Consider the following 22,044-nt stretch of genomic DNA (forward strand, 5'->3'; position numbering starts at 1 on the left):
TTCACAAAAGAACATCTATAAATCAATAAGAAAAAGACAAATCTATAGAAAAGAGCACATGAAACATAAATGATCAATAAACATATGAAATGACATTCAACCACACTGGAAAGCAGAAAAATGTTAATATGTATAAACCATACATATGAATTTACGTGTGAAATACATCACTCCATACCCATTGGATTCAAAAATAACAAAAAGTGTGGGCAACACTGCTGCTTCCAGCAGGCTAGACTTTCCACTGTAACATACTAAAAACTGGAGAAAATATGTGAAATAACTGTTTTCAGATGCTGGAAAACACGCAATATGGGACTGTGATCCTTAAGAGAAGGGAAACAGTGAGCCCACAATCACATAAGCTCTCCGTTAGCACTTTCCAGACTGCACCATAGGGAGAAGACTCAAAATAGCAAACAGGCTTGCTGAGCTAAATACAAAGTGGAAATCAGGGCTAATGAAGTGGCTGGAATCTACAGGTTAAAGTACTAGAGAGAAACGAACTATACAGAGAAGGAATTTCTATTATTCTACTTACATTGAAGTGATGATACTACTTGTTTCTTTTGCTTACATAGCAAGTCATTGTTGAATGTAAAAGCTATCCTGGATTCTGGCATGAATCCCACATGACCATGATGTATCATCCTATTTTTATGTTGCTAAATTCAATTTGTAAATATTCTGTATAACATTTTTGCATCTTTGCATTTTGTTGTTGTTGTAATGTCCTTGTCAAGGTTCTTTTTTTTTTTTTTTTTAGTTCTCAAGTTAGATAACATACAGTGTAGTCTTGGCTTCAGGAGTAGAATCTAGTGATTCATCACTTACATATAACACCCAGTGCTCATCCCAACAGTGCCCTCCTTAATGACCATCACTCATTTACCCCATTTGTCACAGTTCTTAATTACGATACAATTAAGTAGGTATAAGACTTGTTTAGATTTTTGTTTCTTCTTGTGTCAGTTTCAGAAAGCTGTTTATTTCAAGGGATTTTCCCAATTCCTTTAAGTTTTCAAACGTATTGGCATGATTATATATTTGAAAGCTATAAATTCCTAGATAAAAGAAAGGTACTAATTATTACTACAAAAGAAGCTAAAATTTTAGTCTGCAGGAAGTTCAACTTCTAGCAAGACAAGGTAAAAGCTCCACAGACCTGCACTCCAGTGAAACAGATGAAAATAATTTTTAAACTTTGAAAGCTTCTGGAAATGGCCCTAAGGTAAGCAGCAAATGAGGAAACATCTATCCAAGAATACTTATGAAAATTTATTAAGAACGGCAAGAATGTGTGGTATCTGAACAAAGTGCCTCTCTCCTCTCGGCTTAGCTAAGCAGAAACTCCACTCTGGAGGGAGGCAGCCAAGAACACAAGGACCCCTTTACTACCAGATCTTGATCAGGCAGCTTTCCTTAGGTGAGGAGCATGATGTTGGCATTTCTCACCCTGCCCACAACTACCTATTACTGAGTTTAAGTTCTGGGCCAGTGCAATTGAGAAGAAGGGCTCCCTTCTTTTGCCCAACTTCCACTCATGGACAGAGGCTCTACCTCTGGTGCGGCACCACTGAGAATACTGGGGCTATCATTATCTCAGTCCTAGCCTGTAGGTGCTTCCATGCTGGAAGAGGCAAGCCAAAAAGATCTTAGGCTAATGCTCCTTCTCCACCTTCTGCTCAGCTCCTGAAGTAGGGTGTCATTCAGAGAGAAGCATGCCATTGTCCCTATCCCCAGCTCCAGAGTCCTAACTCAAAAAATTTGCCTGGGGGGTGGGGGGTGGGGGAGCAAGACATAAAACAGCTGTTATGTCTCTTCCCAAAGGAAATGACTTCTTTTGCAACACAGCATAGAAAAGTTCAAGGTTAGGGGTGTTCTCAAAAACAGGGGGGTTAGTGAATGGCAATGGGAAGATTTGTAAATTCACTGAGAAAATAGGCTTTAGTCAGCTAGTATGCAGAATACCAGGGAAAGAAACAGCTTGGAGGAGCACTCTGGTGTTAGAACAAATATCAGACACTGACCTCAGGAACTATTCCTTCCAAAAAGCCTGAATTTGACTAGATTAGTCACAAAAAAATTAGAACAATTTATGCCCCAGAGCATTGTTGAGAACAATTAAACAAGCTGGAAGTCACTGGAATTTAAAGCTGGGGGTGTTGTTAGGAAAACATAAAGAGAGCCCTGTCAAAAGCACCTTCATCTCAGGGTGACTACTGGCATACCTAAAGCTGCATCCTCTAAGGAACAATATTAGACCCAGTCACTAAACAAGTAAGTGACAACAATAAGCTCTGAGGGGTGGGACAAGTACCCAGTATTGTACTGCTATAATATATTAAATACATTATCTAAAGTGTTCAGTTAACAACAACAAAAAATTTACAAGATACACAAAGAAACAGGAAAGTATGTCCCATATACCAAGGGGAAAAAAGAGAAGGCAATAGAAACTGCCTATGAGAGCAACCAAATGTTGGATTTAAGAGAAAATGATTTCAAAGCAGCCATTATAAATATATTCAAAGAACTAAAGGTAACCATCGCTGAAGTAAAGAAGGTATGACAATGTCACATCAAATAAAGGATGTCAATAGAAACAGACTTTACAAAAAAAAAAGAAAGAGAGAAACAAGATTCTGCATTGCCAAGTACAATAACAAAATGAAAAACTCACTAGAAGGACTCAACTGATGTGAATTGGCAGAGGAAAGAATTAGGGAAGTTTGAAGATAAATTGATACAGACTATGAAATCTCAATACAGAAAAAGAGGTGAATAAAAATGAACAGAACTTCAGGAACACCTGGGTGGCTCAGTTAGGTGTCTGACTCTTGATTTCGACTCAGGTCATGATCCTATAGTTTGTGACAATGAGCCCCACATTGTGCTCTGCACTGACAGTACAGAGCCTGCTTGGGACTCTCTCTCCTCTGTCTGTCTCTCCCTCTCTCTGCCCCTCCCCTACTCATGAATGCTCTTTCTCTCTCAAAATAAATTTTAAAAACATTAAAAAAAATGAACAGAACTTCAATCTGTAGGACACCGTGTACCACATGCACATAAAAGGAGAAAAAAGAAAGAAGCAGAAAAAATATTTGAAGAAATCATGACTGAAACTTCCCAAATTTACTGAATAACATTAAGCTGCATATCCAGAAAGCTCAACAACTCTAAGAAGGAAAAATACAAGGGAGATTCACAGATATACCATAAAAGTGCTGAAAGTCAAAGACAAGGAGAAAAATCTTGAAAGCTGCAAAAGAAAAACAACTAGTCACTTACAAGGGCTAACATTAATGGTTAATTTCTCAGTAGAAATAGTAGAGGCTAGAAAACAGCAGAGTAACATATTCAAACTGCTCAAAAAGAACAAACAAAATAACCTGTCACCCCCAAATCCTATATCCAGCAAAGCTATCATTCAAAAATGAAGGCAGGGGCACCTGGGTGGCCCAGTGAGTTAACTGTCATGATCTCATAGGTTCATGAGTTTGAGCCCCACATCAGGTTCTGTGCTGACATCTCAGAGCCTGGAGCCTGCTTTGAATTCTGTGTCTTTCTCTCTCTCTGCCCTTCCCCTGCTCAGCACTCTCCCTCTGAAAAATAAACATTAAAGAAAACTTAAAAAAAAAAAAAAAAAGGCAAAATAAAGATATTTCCAAATAAACAAAAACTCAGAGGCTACCCAGACTGCCTTACAAGAAACATTAAAGAAATTCCATCAGGCTGAAAGCAAATAACCACAGAAAGTAATTCCAATCCACAAAGAAACCACAAAGAACTCCAGTAAATTATGTAATTATAAAAGGAAGTATAAATGCATATATTTTCTTTTTTCTCTTAGCGGGTTCAAAAAAACCCCAATGTATAAAGTAATATAAATACACATATATATAATATATATATTATAAATATATAATTAGGTTATTACCATATATAGACATATAACATATTTGCCAATAACAGCACAAAGGAGATGGGTGGAAGCAAACACGTACTGGGCTAATGAATGAATGATGATAAAGCATTAAGTACAATAAAACACTATTGGGTTTGTAACAACAAATGTAACTGAATAACAACACCATAAAAAGGAGGAAAAGGAAATACACGAATACAGAAGTAATGTTTCCATATCTCACTGGAAATAAGCTAATATAAATCTGAAGTTGATTCCAATAAATATATACATGATAAGCCCAAGGGCATCCACTAAAAATAAACTCAAAAAGATGTGATAAAAAATCATTAAACAAACAAATGCTGCTGTGAAAAATATTCACCTAATACTAAAGAAAACAGTAAAGGAAGAATGTAGAACAAAAAAGGCATGAGACACAGAAAACAAAAAGTAAAATGGCAGACATAAATCCAACTATATCAACAAATAACATTAAATACAAATGGATTAAACAATCCAGTCAAAAGGCAGTGATTTCAAACTGAATTAAAAAAGACCTAATTATATGCTCTTCTCCCCATAATAAGTTACAGATTCAAAGACACAAATAGACTGAAAAGGATGGAAAGTGATATATCATGCAAACACAAGAAAGCTAGAGTGGTATACTGATATCAGATAAACAGATTTTAAAACAAACAAAAAAAATTGTATTAGAGATAGAGATCCATTTTATGATGAAAGGGTCAATTCATGACTAAGATGTAACAATTACAAAATATGTGCACTTACTAACAGTTCCAAAATATATAAAGCAAAACTAAAAGAAGTGAAGAAAGAAATGGACAATTCAACAAGAGAGACTTCAAGATCTCATTAAAAAAAAAATTTTTTTTTAAATGTTTATTTATTTAGAGAGTACGCACGATTGGGAAAAGGGCAGAGAGAGAGGGGAGAGAGAGTCCCAAGCAGGCTCCACACTGTCAGTACAGAGTCCTACACAGGACTCGAATTCATGAAACCGTAAGATCATGACCTAAGCCAAAATCAAGAGTCAGACGCCTAACGCAATGTGCCACTCAGGCGCCCCATAATATCTCATTTTTAATAATGGATAGAACAAGTAGACACAAGATCAAGGAAATACAAGGCTTACACTATAAATTAACCAGATCTAACAGTCTTCTATAGAACACTAAGGAATTTATATTTACTATAGAATTCTCCAGCCAACAACAGCAGAATACATACTCTCAAGTGCACATGGAACAGTCTCCAGGACAGGCCATATGCCAAGTTATAAAACTACCTCAAAAAAAGTAAAAACAGAAATACCACAAAGTATGTCCTCGACCATGGTAGAATGAAATTATAAATCAGTAACAGAAAACAAATTGGGAAAATCACAAATACACAGAAATTAAACCATACACACTCCTAAATAACTAATGTATCAAAGAAGATACCAAAGGAAAAATCAGAAAATATTTTGAGACGAATGAAAATGAAGACACAACATACTAACACATCTGGGATGTAGCTAAAAAGTATTCAGAAGGGAATTTATACCTGTAAATACCTATAGAAAAGCAAATAAAAATCTCAAATCAATAACCTAACTCTTTCAATTTCAAGTGTGCCAGAATAGCCAAAACAATCTTGAAAAAGAACAAAGTAGGAAGACTCAGACTTTTCCATTTCAAAATGTACTACACAAACCAAAAGTAATCAAGACAGTGTGGTACTGATAAAACAACAGAATACAGATCAGTGGAATAGAACTGAAATCCCAAACATAAAACCATGTGCCAACTGATTTTGAACAAGTTAAACAAGTTTTCAACAAGTTTCCTTATCTAATGGGGAAAACGTATTTTCAACAAATGGTGCTAGGACATCTGAATAGCTACATGCAAAAGAATAAATCTGAACTGTTATATCACATTCCATACAAAACTTGAACTCAAAATGCATCAAAGACCTAAAAATGTAAAGGCTAACATATAACATTCTTAGAAGAAAACATAAAGGTAAACCTAATGACATCAGATTTGGGAAAGATTTTTAGGACACCAAAAGCATGAGGAAAAAGAAAAAAAGATAATTTAGGATTTTATCAAAATTAAAACCATCTGCACTTCAAAGGATACCATTAAGAAAGTGAAAAGACAAAGGAACATTACGACTTGATAAAAAGACAACTCAATTAAAAAATGGGCAAAGGGTCTGAAGAGTCATTTCTACAAGGAAGATACACCAAATGGCCAAAAAGCACATTAAAAGATGCTTGACATCTTTAGTCATTAGAGAAATGCAAATCATAACCACAAAAATTTCACACTTCATACCTGTTAGGATGGCTGTATTAAAAACGTCAGAGTAACAAGTGTTGGTGAGGGTATGCAGAGATCATAAACTGGTGGGTAGGAATGTAAAATAGCATGACCATGGTGGAAAACAAGTGTGGCAGTTCCTCAAGCAATTAAACACAAAATTATATGTGACCCAAAAATTCTACTTCTAGGTATACACCCAAGAGAAATTAAAACATATGCTCACACAAAAACTTGTACACAAATGTTTACAGCAACATTATTCATAATAACCAAAAGGTGGAAATCCAAATGTCCATTAACTGATGAATGGACAAATAAAATATGGTACTAAAGCCATACAATGGATTATTACTCAGCCATAAGAGAAATGAAATACTGATACATGCTACCACATGGATGAAAATATTATGTTAGGTGAAAAGAAGCCAGTGATATAAAAGACTTACAAAAGACTATATATGATCCCATTCATATAAAATGTCCAGAACAGGAACAGAAAGTAGAGAGAAGACAGAAAGAGTATAGAGACAGAAAGTAGATCAGTGGCTGCTTAGAGTAGGGGATGAGTGAGGCGAGGAGTAATAGTTAAATGGTATGGCATTTCTTTCTGACATTATGAAAATGTTCTAAAATTGACTGTAGTGATGGTTGTAAATATCTGTACATATACTAAAAGCCATGGGTGAATTGCACAGTATATGAATTATATCTCAATAAAGCTGTTAAAATTTTTAGTTCAGTCCTGGTCTCTCAAATACTTTCATGCTAAATATGCAAAACATTACTGAAAGACAGTGAAAGTTTAAAGATCAGCTGTGGTTTAAAGATCAAATGCCACTAACCAATAATCATAAAAACTTCATTCTACCCCAAATGTATATACAACACATGCCTAGAATACCGTTGTTTGGTCTTTATGCCATCTATACTTATTTATACAGAACATGTAAATGAAAACACAAAAACCACATCATAAAATAAGAATAATATTTTATCAACAGAACTACATAGGGTTGGTTTTAAGAACAGTTCACTGAATAAAAAAGTAAATTCCATAGGGTAAGATAATTTGTGGAGCTTTCCTGTGTAATGTAGATTTGATCACTGTCTCAAATTCATGTTACCAGAAAATATAGTTTATATATATTTCTCTTAAGACCTCAAATATCAAGTAGAATGGTGAAATTTCAATATTCATTATCATAAAACCTTCCTTTTCTTGCCCATTTTCATAAAAATGTAATAAACTAAACTTCTTAGGGACAACCAAATTATTTCAAGTTGTTGATTGTTAATCTATTTTACCTTTAAGAACAAATAGTTTTAAGTATCAAGTATCATAATCTGTAACAGAAGTTTTATAGGTATAATTTTCCTTAAAGGAAAAATGGATCATATTTCCAATTAGTGCTGCTCACATTTTAGAAATCTAAAGTAGGATCTCATATAGGATTCATGCTACAAATTATAGAACAAGCACTGTATCATAGCAACCCAGCAATACCACTACAGTGACACGCTGAGGATGCAATCCAAGATTCTAATTTAAGAAACTGGCACAGAATATAGGACATGTAGCTTTTTTTGGCAATACTCCTAGAACATTAATAACTGAGACTCTAAATTCAGCTTTTATTTGAAACTTTAGAGGATCAAACTATTACAAAGGAACAATAGAAACATTTATTAACAAATGATTCACAGCATTGCAAATAGGACTTAGTTTAGGACCTAGGATTTCACTAAAATTGAAAATGGTTGGAAAAAAATGGAGGCATCACCTTTTAGGAAATTTGAATACATGCACCCTACCAATTTGAAAATGAATTGTAATATACAAATATTACTTTAATAAAATCACTGGACTACTAAAACTTTAAAGAACATAAATATTTCTATGATTTACTCGTTACTATTCAAAGGTGAATATATCCACAATCATTGCATTATAGAAGGATAAAAATACACTGCTTGATTTTTATCTCAAAAAAATTAACTTTGTTATCTTTTGTCTTCAAAAATAACTTCTGATAAAGTAGAAAAGAACAAGAAATGAAGATGAGCCAATATGGGGCATTTCTTAGAATATAGAAATCTGGAATTTTAGAAAGCTGAATACTGAAAAGCAGACTCCTGAGAGAGTATGTGAATATACCTCATTTCATTGCGCTTCCCAGATATTGCAGTTTTTACAAACTGAAGGTCTGTGGCAACCCTGCATTGAGCAAGTCTATTGGCACCATTTTTCTAACCACATTTGCTCATTTTGTATCTCTGTGTCACGTTTTGGTAATTCTTAGAATATTTCAAACTTTTTCATTATTTTATGTTATGGTGACTTATAATCAGTGATTATGACTCACTGAAAGCTGATGATTAGCATTTTTTTTAGCAATAAAGTATTTTCAAATTAAGGTACATACTTTTTAGCCATAATGCAATTGCACACTTAAAAGAATACAGTACGGTGTTAATACAACTTTTATATGTGCTGGGAAATAAAAAAATTCATTTCACTCACTTTATTGTAATATATACTTTATTGTGGTGGAACCAAACCTGCAATATCTTTGAAATATGCCTATAAATGGAATATCCGTGTCATGGGCTTAATTCAATTTGTTTTTTGGTTGTTTTTTTTTTTCTGTGATAAATTTTGAAACATTGTTTTTGCTTAATTCAATTTGAATATAAAACCTGTTATTCATTAAATAAAACAGGTTTTTAGAAGCATTTTGTTTTTCATTTGGGATTTTGGGGGGACGAGAAGTATTAAACAGATCTTCATAGATCAATGCCTCTATAGTTATTTTCAGTTTTCATGGCTGTGATGAGGTTCCATCTGGCAGCTACTCCTCCCTGTAACTCCTAAGAAACACCTGCTACCCGTGTTAAGGAAAAGGATTACTGACTTAACAAGGCTGTTCAAATCTCGAAAACAGGCCCTAAGGTCTACAAACACCCCACCACCAGGCCATAGATGGGCTTCAGGGTTGTGGTGGTGGTGGTGGTGGTGAATCCAAGAACCCTAAAATTATACATACAATATCGTATATGATATTTTCTGAGAAGATGATGCACTTCTTTAATCAGGTTTTCAAAGAGATCCATGTATAACCTCCCTAAAATTAAATACCAGTGGTCTTAGAAATTATTTCCTCTCCTTTTTATACAAGGAATTTTTCTAGGTCTAAAGTGATTTGATCTAGTATTTCCAGAAATAAAAAACTTTATTCAGAAACCAATCTAAATTAATTTTAGAGGCGCCTGGATGGCTCAGTAGGTGAAGCATCCAATTTCTGATCTCAGCTCAGGTCTTGATCTCAGGGTGGGTGAGTTCAAGCCCCGTACTGAGCTCCATGCTGGGGATTAAGCCTACTGAAAAATAATAATAAAAATGAAAAATTAATTTTACTGTTTTCCTTTCAGAAGTATGCTATTTATAATATCCAATTAAAGTAAAAATGGGTTACAGAATAGCATACATTATGTGATACCACTTAATGGGAAAATATGAGAATGATTCTCAAAATTTTAAGAGATGTTTCCTCTGGGGATTTTTATTTTCTACCTTTGTAAGATTCTTTTTTGACTTAAATTTAACAGTCTATCAGTTTTTATAAAAATCATAAAGACACAGAGTAGTTAAGAATATGACATTTCTTATTGCACAGTCCTTAAGTGAGTTTATTTTAGAAAACCATGAAAACTGAAACTCACTCATGACTCACAGCAAGTATTGTATCCTAAAATAGTCATTCCTATTCCACGGGAGAAGCTACTTATCCAGACTTAAAAAAAAGAAAGAAAGAAAGAAAGAAAAAAAAAGCAGTTCTCAAAATATCAAAATATGTTATGTGTAAGGTCATCCATGTAGTCCAAATTAAAAACAGGATATTCAAATATATGAAATACCAAAATCAGTGCCTGGTTACCTGGTAGCTAGGTAAAAGCAGGGTTATTTTTAAGTTTCCTACATGAATGACAGAAATTTCCTATGAAAGAAATACTATTAAAACTAAATGCACCTTAAAAGCATTTCATTGATACATTTACTACTTTATTTCCACTCCGGATTCAAATTTAGGCTGTTCATACACTGGGACAAACGTATGTGGACAAAAGAGATGACATCGTCTAATTTGTTTTCTGGAGCATTTACAGGAGAATAAAATCAGTAAAGTGACAGATGAATTAGCCCAACTGATTTTTATATCCAAGACTTAGAGGTTTTGCTCAATTTATTTCCTCTCTCAAATTGGGAAATAATGATCAGAAAGATTATGCTAATGTGGCCGCAAATACAAGTTTTCAAAACTGTGTCTACATAGCTTAAAGGGAGACTGAAATATACATAGCATTTCCAAAAGAGAGGCAAAAATAAGTAGACAGGCTGATTGGTTCTTGATATTTCAAAATAACTCCTCAAAGCTGCTAATTATAGATTTTAACCTTAACTTCATATTATAAATCTAGCTCGGACAAAAGTGCTGAGTGATTAAAAGTTCTTTCATCTTATTTCTCAGCACACATTCATAAAACAAATGTTCTCCAATAAAAATTTTTACATTACTTTAAAAAGGGAAGAATGGTGCTAAAAGGGAGACTCCAAAGAATATCAGTGAAGTATTTCTATATCAGAAGAATTTAAGAAATAAAAATCCTCTGCTTTGAAGATTCTTAGAAAAAACTATGTTCACTACTGGTCTACCTGCCCAGGACCTAAAAGAAATCAGTGTCTTCACAAGGCTCAATTACTACTATTTTTCCTTTGCACTGTTAGAAAATAAGGTGTTAATTTTGCTTTAGTGCAGGCAATACACATTTTCAGTTTAATATTATAGAGGAAGAATCAATAACCAACTGAAAAGATACTGAGCTATAAATGACTTGCACAAAAAATATAGCCTACCTGTTTTGTTTTCTTCATCAACAAAATGCTAAATTTAGTGCTATATGTAAACACTATGGGACTTGGCTATCAATCATTATAAAACTGTCAATCACTGCATGACACAAAATGGTGTTTTTCTTTAAGTCAATTTAATAGTTTTTGCTTCATTATTTCATTCAATAAATAATAAAATCAAGAATTGACTACCTAATTGCTGGGGAAGAAGATACGTATCTCAGGTCTTGGAGCACTTTACTTACAGTCTAAAGGCAGAAAACAGGCAATAAGTAATTCTAACCTCACTCATGCACTTGTCCCAACATATTTTGTGATCTCCCTCACACATATACCATCTGGCGTACACAGACATTCCACTGAAAAGTGAGTAGATAATCCTTATTTGGCCAGAAGACCACGTAGCCAACATTTCAAACTATAACCATTTTCTAACAGGCAAACTTGAAAATCTTGTAATTAATGTTTAGAAGTCATAGAAATTACCAAATGAGCACTCCGTGATTCACACTTCCAAAAGAATATCTCAAAATGTCAAATTTCAAAATACAACTCTAGGTTTTCCATCTAGATTATCCCATCTATCTAAGATACATCTTAAATACACCTCTTTCTCTCCATTTCAGCTGCTACCACCCCTAGCCCAAGCCACGCCATGTCTCCCCTTGCCCAGTAAAATAACCTCCTAACTAGTCCTCCTTATAAAAATCTTGTTCTGATACAATATCCATTCTGTACCCAAAAGCTAGTGATATATTTTTTCTGTCAGGCTTCCTGAACGAGAAGTCCTACTTACTGACTTGACTTTAACAATTTCTATTAATTCCTCACTTTACAGAAATTTCAAGTCTATCAACCTCTGAAACGCCTCTCAAGTCACCAATGTTACTCAGATTACTAAACCCATGGAAACTTTTCAGCTCTTACTTGACTTGTCAATAGCTCTTTTCAATGTTACTAGTTCCCCACCCCCATTTTTAAAGATTCTCATCACTTGAATGACTTGTTTCTACCCTTACCTGTCTTCCTTTGCCTCCACTTAAGCTATCTCTCTTGCCTTGAGATTACCCCCTTTCCTTTGATCATCATCTAAATAATGGTATTCCTTGACCTCTTCTCTTTCTACACATTTTCAGTGGTTGCTTCTACTTAAATCATTTCAAATGCCACCTTTAACCTAAAGACTCCCAGGGCGCCTAGGTGGCTTAGCCTTAGACTCTTGGCTTCGCCTCAGGTCCATGATCTCACGGTTTCTTGAGTTTTGAGTCCTGCGCTGGGCTCTGCGCTGACTGTGCAGAGCCTGCTTGGGATTCTCTCCCTCTCTGCCTCTCCCCCACTCATGCTCTCTCTCAAAATAAATAAATAAACTTAAAAAAAAATCTTAATCTAAAGACTCCCAAATTGTTATCTCTAGCATAGGTCTATTTAGCTCTGGAACCAAATATCTAACTTCCTACTAGACAGCTTCAATTTGATTTCCCACAGGCATTTCAACCCGTCCAACAAAAAAACCATTGCCCTCTCCCAAATCTGATCTTCCTCGTTCTCCCTTTCAGTAAATTGCTATCGTGCCTCTAGCTGCCCAAATTAGAAATGTATCATCATTGGTTCTTCCCTCTCACCAAGTCCAGCCTTAGACGTGGCCACCTTCATCTATTGTCTGGATTACTGTGCCAGCATCCTCACTAGTGTTCCTTACACCCATCTCTCTTACACCCATTACTCTTCATGTTTCTTTCAGAGGAGTAAATGCAATACATGGCATTTAGACTATGATCTAGACCCTAACTGTTGCTCCAGTGTCTTCTCTAATCAGTTCCCTATTACAACACTCTTCATCACAGCCACATAGACTGCTGGCAGTTCCCCAAATAGGCTATGCTCATTCACCCCTGGGGCTGCACATATTGGCCTTTAGGTGGACCTCTTGGACCCCATCTGTCTTGGCTGAACAAGAAGATCATTTAGGTCTCAGTGTACCTGTCACTTTCTCTAGGAAACTTTCCCTGATCTCTCTCCTTACATACCAAAACTGGACTGGGTCCCCCTTACACCACTACCCTAGCCACTTACTGCTTACTCTTACTTCAAAACTTATGATAGTAGTTGAAGCTGCCTGCTTACATGTCTATATTCCCAACCAAACTACAATTTCCTAAAGACATTTAATTAAAAAAAAAAAAACAACCATTCATCATCTTATTCACTTTATTAAGTAAAGCTTTAATCTCTAAATTTTAAGCACTATGAATACCAAAGAGAGGAAAATATTTCTGCGTAAAGTATGTATCTAGTTTTAACAGCAGGTAAACGAGATCTTTTTCCTCTGGCCAATTAAAAGAAGAATGGTACTGTAAGTTTTTTTCTTTTAAAGCAGATACATATTCCTACAGAAATCATATCTTATTTTACTTATGGCTTCAGCAGGTGTTATTATAAAAGTCTGGTTGAAACACTCGGTTTTGCTAATCAAAATTCAGAGTTTACAACAAAAACTGTTCTGTCTTTTTCACTTTATTTATTTAAAGGCATGGGATTAACAATATGTTCAAATAATCTTTAACTTCTGATAATAGCTATAATTCTAGATTTCTTTTACCAATTGAGTATGAAACACAGGCAAAACTAATTAAAAGAGAAAATGTTGAGAAAATTTTGAAAAGAGAAAATTTTGAAGCCATATTTAAGATTTGATACTCCTGAATTACAAATTAAGTCCAGTCATTAAAAAATTCCTGTTTCAGACATTTATCCTCTTTTTAGGTATGTCCATACAGTGTATTCATTAACTAAACAAAACCGAGAAAGCCTCTAGGAGCTTAAAAACCCTATGTTTCCTCCCTACATTAAAGAAAGCTTCTCTAAGGAAATGACAAGATAGCTATTTATTTTGAAAAAAAAGCAAAATTGATTCCCAGTGGAGGCTAAACTACAATGACTTCTGAGGTCCCATTCAGGACCAGAAGGCTCAACTAGATATAACATCATGGTCAGGTTATAGTAGATGCAATTAGCATCACCATTCCAGTAGGAGGAGTGTGTTCCCAAGAAATCCCTTGCCGTCGGTGTCCAAGTTACAAACAGGTTCTCTGAATTTCATCATGTGAGCCTATCATATTCAGCAAATTACTCCTCCACAAAATCATAATATACTTCTTTAGGATTTCTGATCAAAACTGCAAGATTTCTAAAATTCACCAGCACTCACTCAAAAAGCCCACATAAACAAATTCCTTCAGGGAAGAGTTCAAAAGATATACTTAAAAAGTAGGTTTGAACCTGCTTATTAGTCAATATCCTGCCCAGACAAGTAGAGTTTATTTTGCATAAACCTACTCTGTCATGTAAAACTCTTTCAGCAAAGCATTTACATTCCTCATTACACAATAATGCATTAAAAGTAATTATATATTTAAAATCTGTTCCTTTCATCTCCTTCAAGGACATCCTTAGAAAGACTGCAACTCAAATTTAGAAATTACTGCAAACTAATTATTTGAATTTATACAATGTTTGTATACACACGTTCACATCTGAGAGTCAACCCAGTACTACTGTTCCACATAAACCTTCCATAACATCTTTCCTAGCAAGAAATCTATCAATAATGTTTCATGCCCCTTATACCAGTCATTTGCAAAGCACAAAATACAAAAACAAACAATCTTTTGTTTTAAACTTACATGTACTATTTACTGTCATGGTATCAAAAGCCCGGAATTTTTTGCTTAAAAACCTGGAACCAGATTTAGACACAAACGTATTAAAATAAAAAGCAAAACAGAAGAGAACCAATCTACTGATAGCATCAAACATCAGTGAACAAACAACACTGAAAGAAGCAGTCAATAACTGGGTCGGGGAAGGAGCGTTAAGGGAGGAGAGTCAACAACCAACAGGTAATTTCTTTGACAAAACAGTCATTATAACTACATAACTACAATTACTATACACACAATACTGTATTTGGTACCACAACAGGATATGAAAACACAGATGACTTCTGCTTTCAAAAGCATTTTACCATTCTGGAGACAGAATATCACTCCATAACAACTGAACACTGACTCAAAACAACAAATACAAGTCTTACTCAAATTGAATAGCAGAAAGGCCAAAGACAAAATAGGGATATGAAATAAAGTGGTACCAGGTCCTTGCTGCTCTACCTTCAATAAAAAGCTGTAGTTTAGATCAAGAGGACAAAAAGTAAAAATACTGTGCAAAAAAAAATTTCTTGTTGCTGAATACATACAAGACATAACCCAAAATAGTTAAGTTCAAAAATAACTCACTTGTTTACTACCTACTACTATTCAACATATACACTAGAATCTTAGTTTTAAATCTTAAAGAAGCAGAACAATGCTTTTAGTGTATGGCAAATATCAGTTTTACATGCCAGAGTGGTTGGAATCATCATGTTACCCTGAACGATGGGATTAAAACTAGGGAAACCTCTAAGATATTTCTCACTTTCATTTTATTCAGCCACAGCTCCAAAATCACAGAGAAAAGAAAAACAGACCACCTAATATAGAATGGTAATAGTTAATTTTTAATTATGGTAACTACAGAAAAATCCTATAGAATCATCTCATACCTAAAACTCCAGAATCTAACATCTCTTCAGGAAAGCAGCTGATCAGCCACAGGGGGCAGCAAAGTTAAGAGAGTGAAAAGTAAATAGCAGGAGGTGAAGTAAGGGCAGGAAATGTAAATAGGCTGGGTAATGAGCCATGAGTATCAGAGAGAAAAGGACAAAGTCTCAATTAATGAATTAAATCAATAGACAGATAAAGCTGAATTAGTGATCTCAATCCTGGCTGCACATTAGAATCACCCTGGGAGCTTTTAAAAATACAAATGCCTGGGTCCTACCTTAGGCCAATTAATTTAGAATCTCTTAGAGGGTGGGCCTAGGCATTGATATTTTTTTAAAGCTCTGTAAGTTTACAGCCAGGGTTGAGATCCAGAGTGCTAAATACAAAAATAAAAACAAGCTAGTCTCATTACCAGCTTTTTGTAATTTAAAAAGTTAAATTTCAAAAATAAAGCACAAAAATCTATTTCCCAAATGTATCATTGTTTATAATTTGTCTCTGTCATCCAAAGAGGGACTAATTCATCTCTGTGATTTTATCAAGGGAAAATGTTATTCTTACAAATAAAAATGATTAAACTGAAGTTCAAAGGGGTTAAACAACTAGCCCAAAGCAACTGTGAGTCATTAATGATGCAGAAAGACAACTAGTCTACTATTTACAGGATAGTGCGCTATCCCAATGATCACACTATTCTAACTAAATACATTTTACTGGATTATCACTTTATTCAATTAAACACTTCATAAAATAACCCAAAATTCAATTAAGAATCAGAGTAGGTAATAAATTTGGGGGGAAAAGGAATTTGACCCTAAATAGGAATTCTGAAGATGTTAAATTAGACTTAATTGGAGAATTAAGTCTATATAATTTCACATGAAAGACAGCAACGGATACCAGATTATCAATTTCTCTAAGTATATCCTTAAAAACTTTTTTAATTAAAAAATAAGTCTTCCAGAAGATACAGCATTATTTTCAGAAAATAGTCCTAAAATTACAAAAATGTCATATGCCTTTGCAAACAAACACTTCTCTTGATACATTCAGATGAATTTCAACTCTCCTTTAGGGCCAACCCAACTATAAAAAGGGGTTTTGGGTTTAGAGAAAATTGTATTAACTTTGAGAAGACCTTTAAACATTAAAAAGACTTAATAATGTCTCCCCCACAAGAAAGTTAAGGTAGTTATAAAACTTCAGATCATGTCAGTGTTCTTGTTCCAGTTACCCTAAAAGACCACATACCTCAAGGGGAAAAAATTTCTTTCCCTAAAGGTAAGCAAGGCACTTCAAATCAGCATCACTGTTACTGGCCTGGATACTTCCAGTGGGACCCAGTTTCTAAGAATATACCAACAAAGAATCTGAGTGATAACTTAGGAAGTTCTTCACTTAAATCTCAAAGCCAGTTTCATTCTGTTCTTTGCTATTTACTGCTTCCTGTAGGAGAAATGCACATCTATACAATTCTACTGGTTAATTAATTCAATGTCTTTGCCTGGTAAAAATCTTGTAGCTACGCTTTTAATATTTTAAACAGTTTAATTCTACCCTATTTCCACTTCTACACCAATGCTGAAAAATGATATAGCTTCATCTTACTTCACATAAATCATATCTGCAAACTGATTATAAATAAAATCAAACTTTAAGTCCCCAGAAAAGTTTACTATTTATGTGAATCTTTCATTTAAAAAATATTTTTAGGGGCGCCTGGGTGGCTCAGTTGGTTAAGCGGCTGACTTAGGCTCAGAGGTCATGATCTTGCAGTTTGTGAGTTTGAGCCCCGCATTGGGCTCTGTGCTGACAGCTCAGAGCCTGGAGCCTGCTTCAGATTTGTGTCTCCCTCTCTCTCTGCCCTTCCCCTGCTCACGCTCTCTCAAAAATTAATAAACGCTAAAAAAAAATTTTTTTAACAAAATAAAGAAAAAAAACATATTTTTAATCTGGATTTTCAAATATCAAAGACAATGGGAGTTAACATTCTTTGCCTATTTTTAGACATTTTAATTACATTATTTCACTTATTCCCTACAATCCTGGGGAGAGAGAAGGTATTATCCCCATTTTACAGATAAGGAAAATAACTCAGAAAGATTAAAAATTTACGTTTGACCCTGGACTGCCCCAATGACCCACCTCTATCATACTAGTTCAAATTTTTATAAAATAGGTTAACAGTATAAATACTGAAATCCTTTGACCTGAGTACCGGTATCAGTTGTAACACCAGATAAATAATCACAGGCCTGAAATTAGCTGCATAAGCCTCAACTTTTCTTGTCAATAAAATGTGAATAATACTGGTTTTACACAGAGCTGCTGAGATGACCTGATGAAATATGTTTGTAAAAATACACTGAGCTATGGCTTGTCACGCAACAGCATTTCCTTAGTAAGTGTGAAAAAGCAAGGGATGTCAGGGATTAGGAGTTATACATCTTCGGACTGTTTCACTAATTATACACAATACTGTTTTTATAATTACAGAAATAAAGCAAAGTATGAAACAATTTGTAAATGCTAAGGGTTATATAAATGTCAGGCAACTACTACTTTACCAGTAAACAAATTCTTCCAGAGACGAAACAGGTTAAAATAAGCTGAAAAACTTCCTATTGTGAGTAACATATTCTTTCAAGGTTAGAAGTTTCCTAACTTGGTTACTAAAGGAAAAGTCTAAGGTAGAAAAATTAAGTCCTATACGAACTTAAATTTAAAAACAAAAAAATTGATTCATGAAATGCTTCTACTTTTATTTCTAGTACCTAGTTCTCAGGGGGAACTTACACAATTAACATAAGAAAATTAAAAAGTGTTTTGAAAAAAAAATGTTTTTAAGCTATACAATAAGGCAGTTTAATTTTCAAAACCCACGTAACAGTTTCTCTTTAAAAAAAAAATTTTTTTTTTTTTACATTTATTTATTTTTGAGAGACAGAGTGAGACAGAGTGTGAGCAGGGGAGGGGCAGAGAGAGAGGGAGACACAGAATCAGAAGCAGGCTCCAGGCTCCTAGCTGTCAGCATAGAGCCAGATGCTGGGCTTGAACCCACGAGCCGTGATATCATGACCCGAGCTGAAGTCGGACGCTTAACCGACTGAGCCACAGTTTCTCTTTTTTAAAAAATCCTTTTAACAAGGCTTTTTTATTAAACATGTTCTATAACAAAACAGAGTTTTCTCTTAACATTTTCCCCCTTAAAATCCTGCAACCTACTTACTAAATGATTTTGCACAAATAAACTTCTTATGGATGAAAAAGTTGGGTTATTTTGCTAATCCTTACCCATAGTATGCTTTGAGGAAAATAGCTGGCACCTTTCCAGTTTAGATCCATGTGGACAAAGTGTAACATAAGCAGGTTAGTATAAACACTTGAAAGATCTCGGTTGTCCACAAATATCTGAATCTCTCCACAGGAAGATTATATTTCAGAGCAGAAAGAAAAATTCTCTTTCATACACATACTAAAGGGCTTTCCATTGGTTTTTGTTAAGACCACAAATGGAAAAAACTACTACAGAAAAAGCACACAACTTTGTAGTATCAAGTACACTGCCAAAGTACCATGTGAAGCAACTGAATTTTTTAAAAAAGCACTTTTCACGCATTCTGGCCTCTGGAGTAAAAGTAGCTATTATTAGTGGGTAATCCAAGAAAGGGTCTTATATCACAATTAAATGTGCATAAATTTATCTTGAATACATAACTTTCCTTTTAAAGAGCACTATATTTTCATGTTAAATATACAGTTGTTATCTAAAGTTCTAATTTTATTTTTTCTCTGCTAGTGACAAAATATTATAAATAAAACATTCAATGGCACCTTCAACTTGTTGAACTATGTACATATAACTTAGAGGATTACTGACTCTGCATATTTTTGCCAAGCTTTTAAAAACTGTATTAAAAGTGTATTAAAACTGCACTTCCTAGCTTGATCTACTATGTTAAATATGCAATTATTTTTATTACATAGAAGTATTATATTAATAAAGATAACACTAAGGATCCACAATACCTTACTAAAAACCAAATTTATTAAGTATGAATAATGCTAGCAGTAAACCTTCAACCTATAAAAAATAACTTGACAATTTAATGGAAAAAAATCAACGATAAAAAATGTTTTAACTTTCACAGCACTTAATTTTTATATCACTGTTTTAATTTTTACACTTTAAAATCCATGAACAGCAATACAATGTCCTAAGAGGTAAGATGATATTCTTTTATAGCTATGACATTACTCAAGAATTAAAATCTTGGTAATGCCTACCATTGTGGTTTACCATTGACTTTGATGTGTAAATTTTAACAATTTTTTCATGCTAAAGAACAAATGATAAATGCAGCAACACAAGCTACACATATCATAAATGAAACCTTCTTTCAAAAGCCAGTTTGATTCTGGTTGTGGAATGTTCTTGATTTAGAAGAACCTTAGAGACGGGGCAGTATAGGGTCTGAATGGAGTTCCAGATCTACTGTAGGTCAACTGTGATTTGATCTGGGGTTTTCTTTAGACTCTCAGCCAAACTAAGGCTGGATTCATAGGTCCGAAGACAAAGCAGAACCAGATTATCCTTGAAGAAGATGAAACGGATTGAAAATTCTGAACATTTATCTATTTTAGTATGAATCTTTATCTTCCAGGTCTTGCAAAGCAGATTATCTAGATTTGTATCAGGTTTCTTTTTACAAGAATTGTTTTAAATGTCTAGGAGCATTATCATCTTATTCCCAGACAATTTCTAGCTCGTAAAAAGTGAAGACATTAAAATTATAAAATTAAAAGAGTAACGCACAAACAATAAACTAGACCACCAGGAAACACTTTATTAAATATCCTTTAAATCTAGTAGTAAAAGTGAGCCAAAAGAAGTGCCAAGTTCTCCTGTAAAGCATTAGGCACAGATACGAATTTGAACTACTGTACAAACCTACAAACCTACTGTAGATTCCTCCCTGGAATCCCTGCTTCGCGAACTAAGTTCCCATTCCATTGCAAAGCAACATTTACTCTTTTATACTTCTCCAAATTACCGCGTGTATCTTCTTAGGCAATAAAGTATTTTAAGTCTTTCTAGACTTTGAGTTAACGATACCATCTAAACCTAACGACCCAGCAAATAAGACACTACACTAGTCAGATTTTTAGGCTTGTTCTTATAAATACATCTGAAGACCAGCTAACTCCTGACCGTTGTTTGCATTACGATTGCCTAGAGATCCCGGTCAGCGTGACTCTTAGGAAAGATCAATGGGAAGGGGAGGTGAGGAGAGGGTGGGAGCAGAAACTTGGTAACTGGAAAAGTAAAGAAGTAGTTGAAAGTGTCTGAAAAGCGGAGGAGGGTCTCCGAGAGACTACAGGTCGGAAGGTAGGGCAGGCTGTTGAAGCCACGAGGGGAAGGACAAGCCCGGAGAAAGAGTGAAGAACTACCTCGCGAGACGCAGGAGGAGAGTTGCAATCGCCAAGGGCAGGTGAGCGAGCGCGCAGGTGGGGAGGAGGGTTGGCAGCCTCTAGGGAAGGGAAGAGTTCAGGTGAATCAGGGAGAAGAAGCAAGACTCTGAACACCAAACCTTTTTGAATCGAGCGGGGTTCGGGGGAGGCAACAGTGGAAACACGGCTCACACTACGAGCCCCACCGGCGCAGAAGGAAACCCCAGGAGGAAATGGCTCTAACGGCGCGGGGGCGAGCCCCTGCGCTCCCTCCCGGGGCTGCACCCTCCGAGGTTACCTTTGAGCTGGGGCAAGGGGTGCAGCTCCGCCTGGCTGCCCTGGCTGCGGAACTGCGACGAGCCCTGGGAGCGCTTCTGCCTCTGCGCCTTGCGCACCGATTTCCGGGTGAAGCCGTCCACTTTCTCCGAGGCCGAGATGGCGGCGGCGTTGGCAGCCCCCGCCGGCGGCGACGACGACGACATCGCCGCGGCCCTGGCGCTTGGCAGCTCCGGCTGCTGCAAGCACGGAACGGGCAGCGGCAGGAGGAGGAGGCGGGGGAGAGGCGCGGAGAGCTCGCGCCCCTCCGCCCCGTCCCCCCCGGCCGCGCCGCCCTCCCGCTCCGGGGCGCCGCCGAGCTTCTCCCCGCCGCTGCCGCCTCACGGCCACATCTCAGTGCCGGGGGTTCCTGGTCCCCGCCGCGCGGCCACCTCCCGGGGCTGACGGAGGCAAGGGCGGGGGCGGAGGGGGGTGAAGAAGTTGTTGACTTCGGGCGCGGAGGGCGGGTGGAAGAGAGCCTGAAGTTTGGACAACTGAGGCGAGGGCGCGGGGGTGCGG

At 35.9% G+C, this 22,044-nt stretch overlaps 1 protein-coding gene across 1 annotated transcript in view; it reads right to left on the reverse strand.

The window, feature by feature from the left end:
* PPP2R5A (protein phosphatase 2 regulatory subunit B'alpha) overlaps nucleotides 1–21,781 on the reverse strand; it is a 64,422-nt gene extending 42,641 nt beyond the window's left edge. The window contains exon 1 of the mRNA XM_007096166.2: nucleotides 21,509–21,781. Within this exon, the coding sequence (XP_007096228.2) occupies nucleotides 21,509–21,692 (184 nt within the window). The 5' untranslated portion in view covers nucleotides 21,693–21,781. The remainder of the gene's footprint in view (nucleotides 1–21,508) is intronic.
* Nucleotides 21,782–22,044: the final 263 nt, after the last annotated feature.

Source organism: Panthera tigris, chromosome F3 (assembly GCF_018350195.1).
Source record: "Panthera tigris isolate Pti1 chromosome F3, P.tigris_Pti1_mat1.1, whole genome shotgun sequence".
NCBI lineage: Eukaryota > Metazoa > Chordata > Mammalia > Carnivora > Felidae > Panthera > Panthera tigris.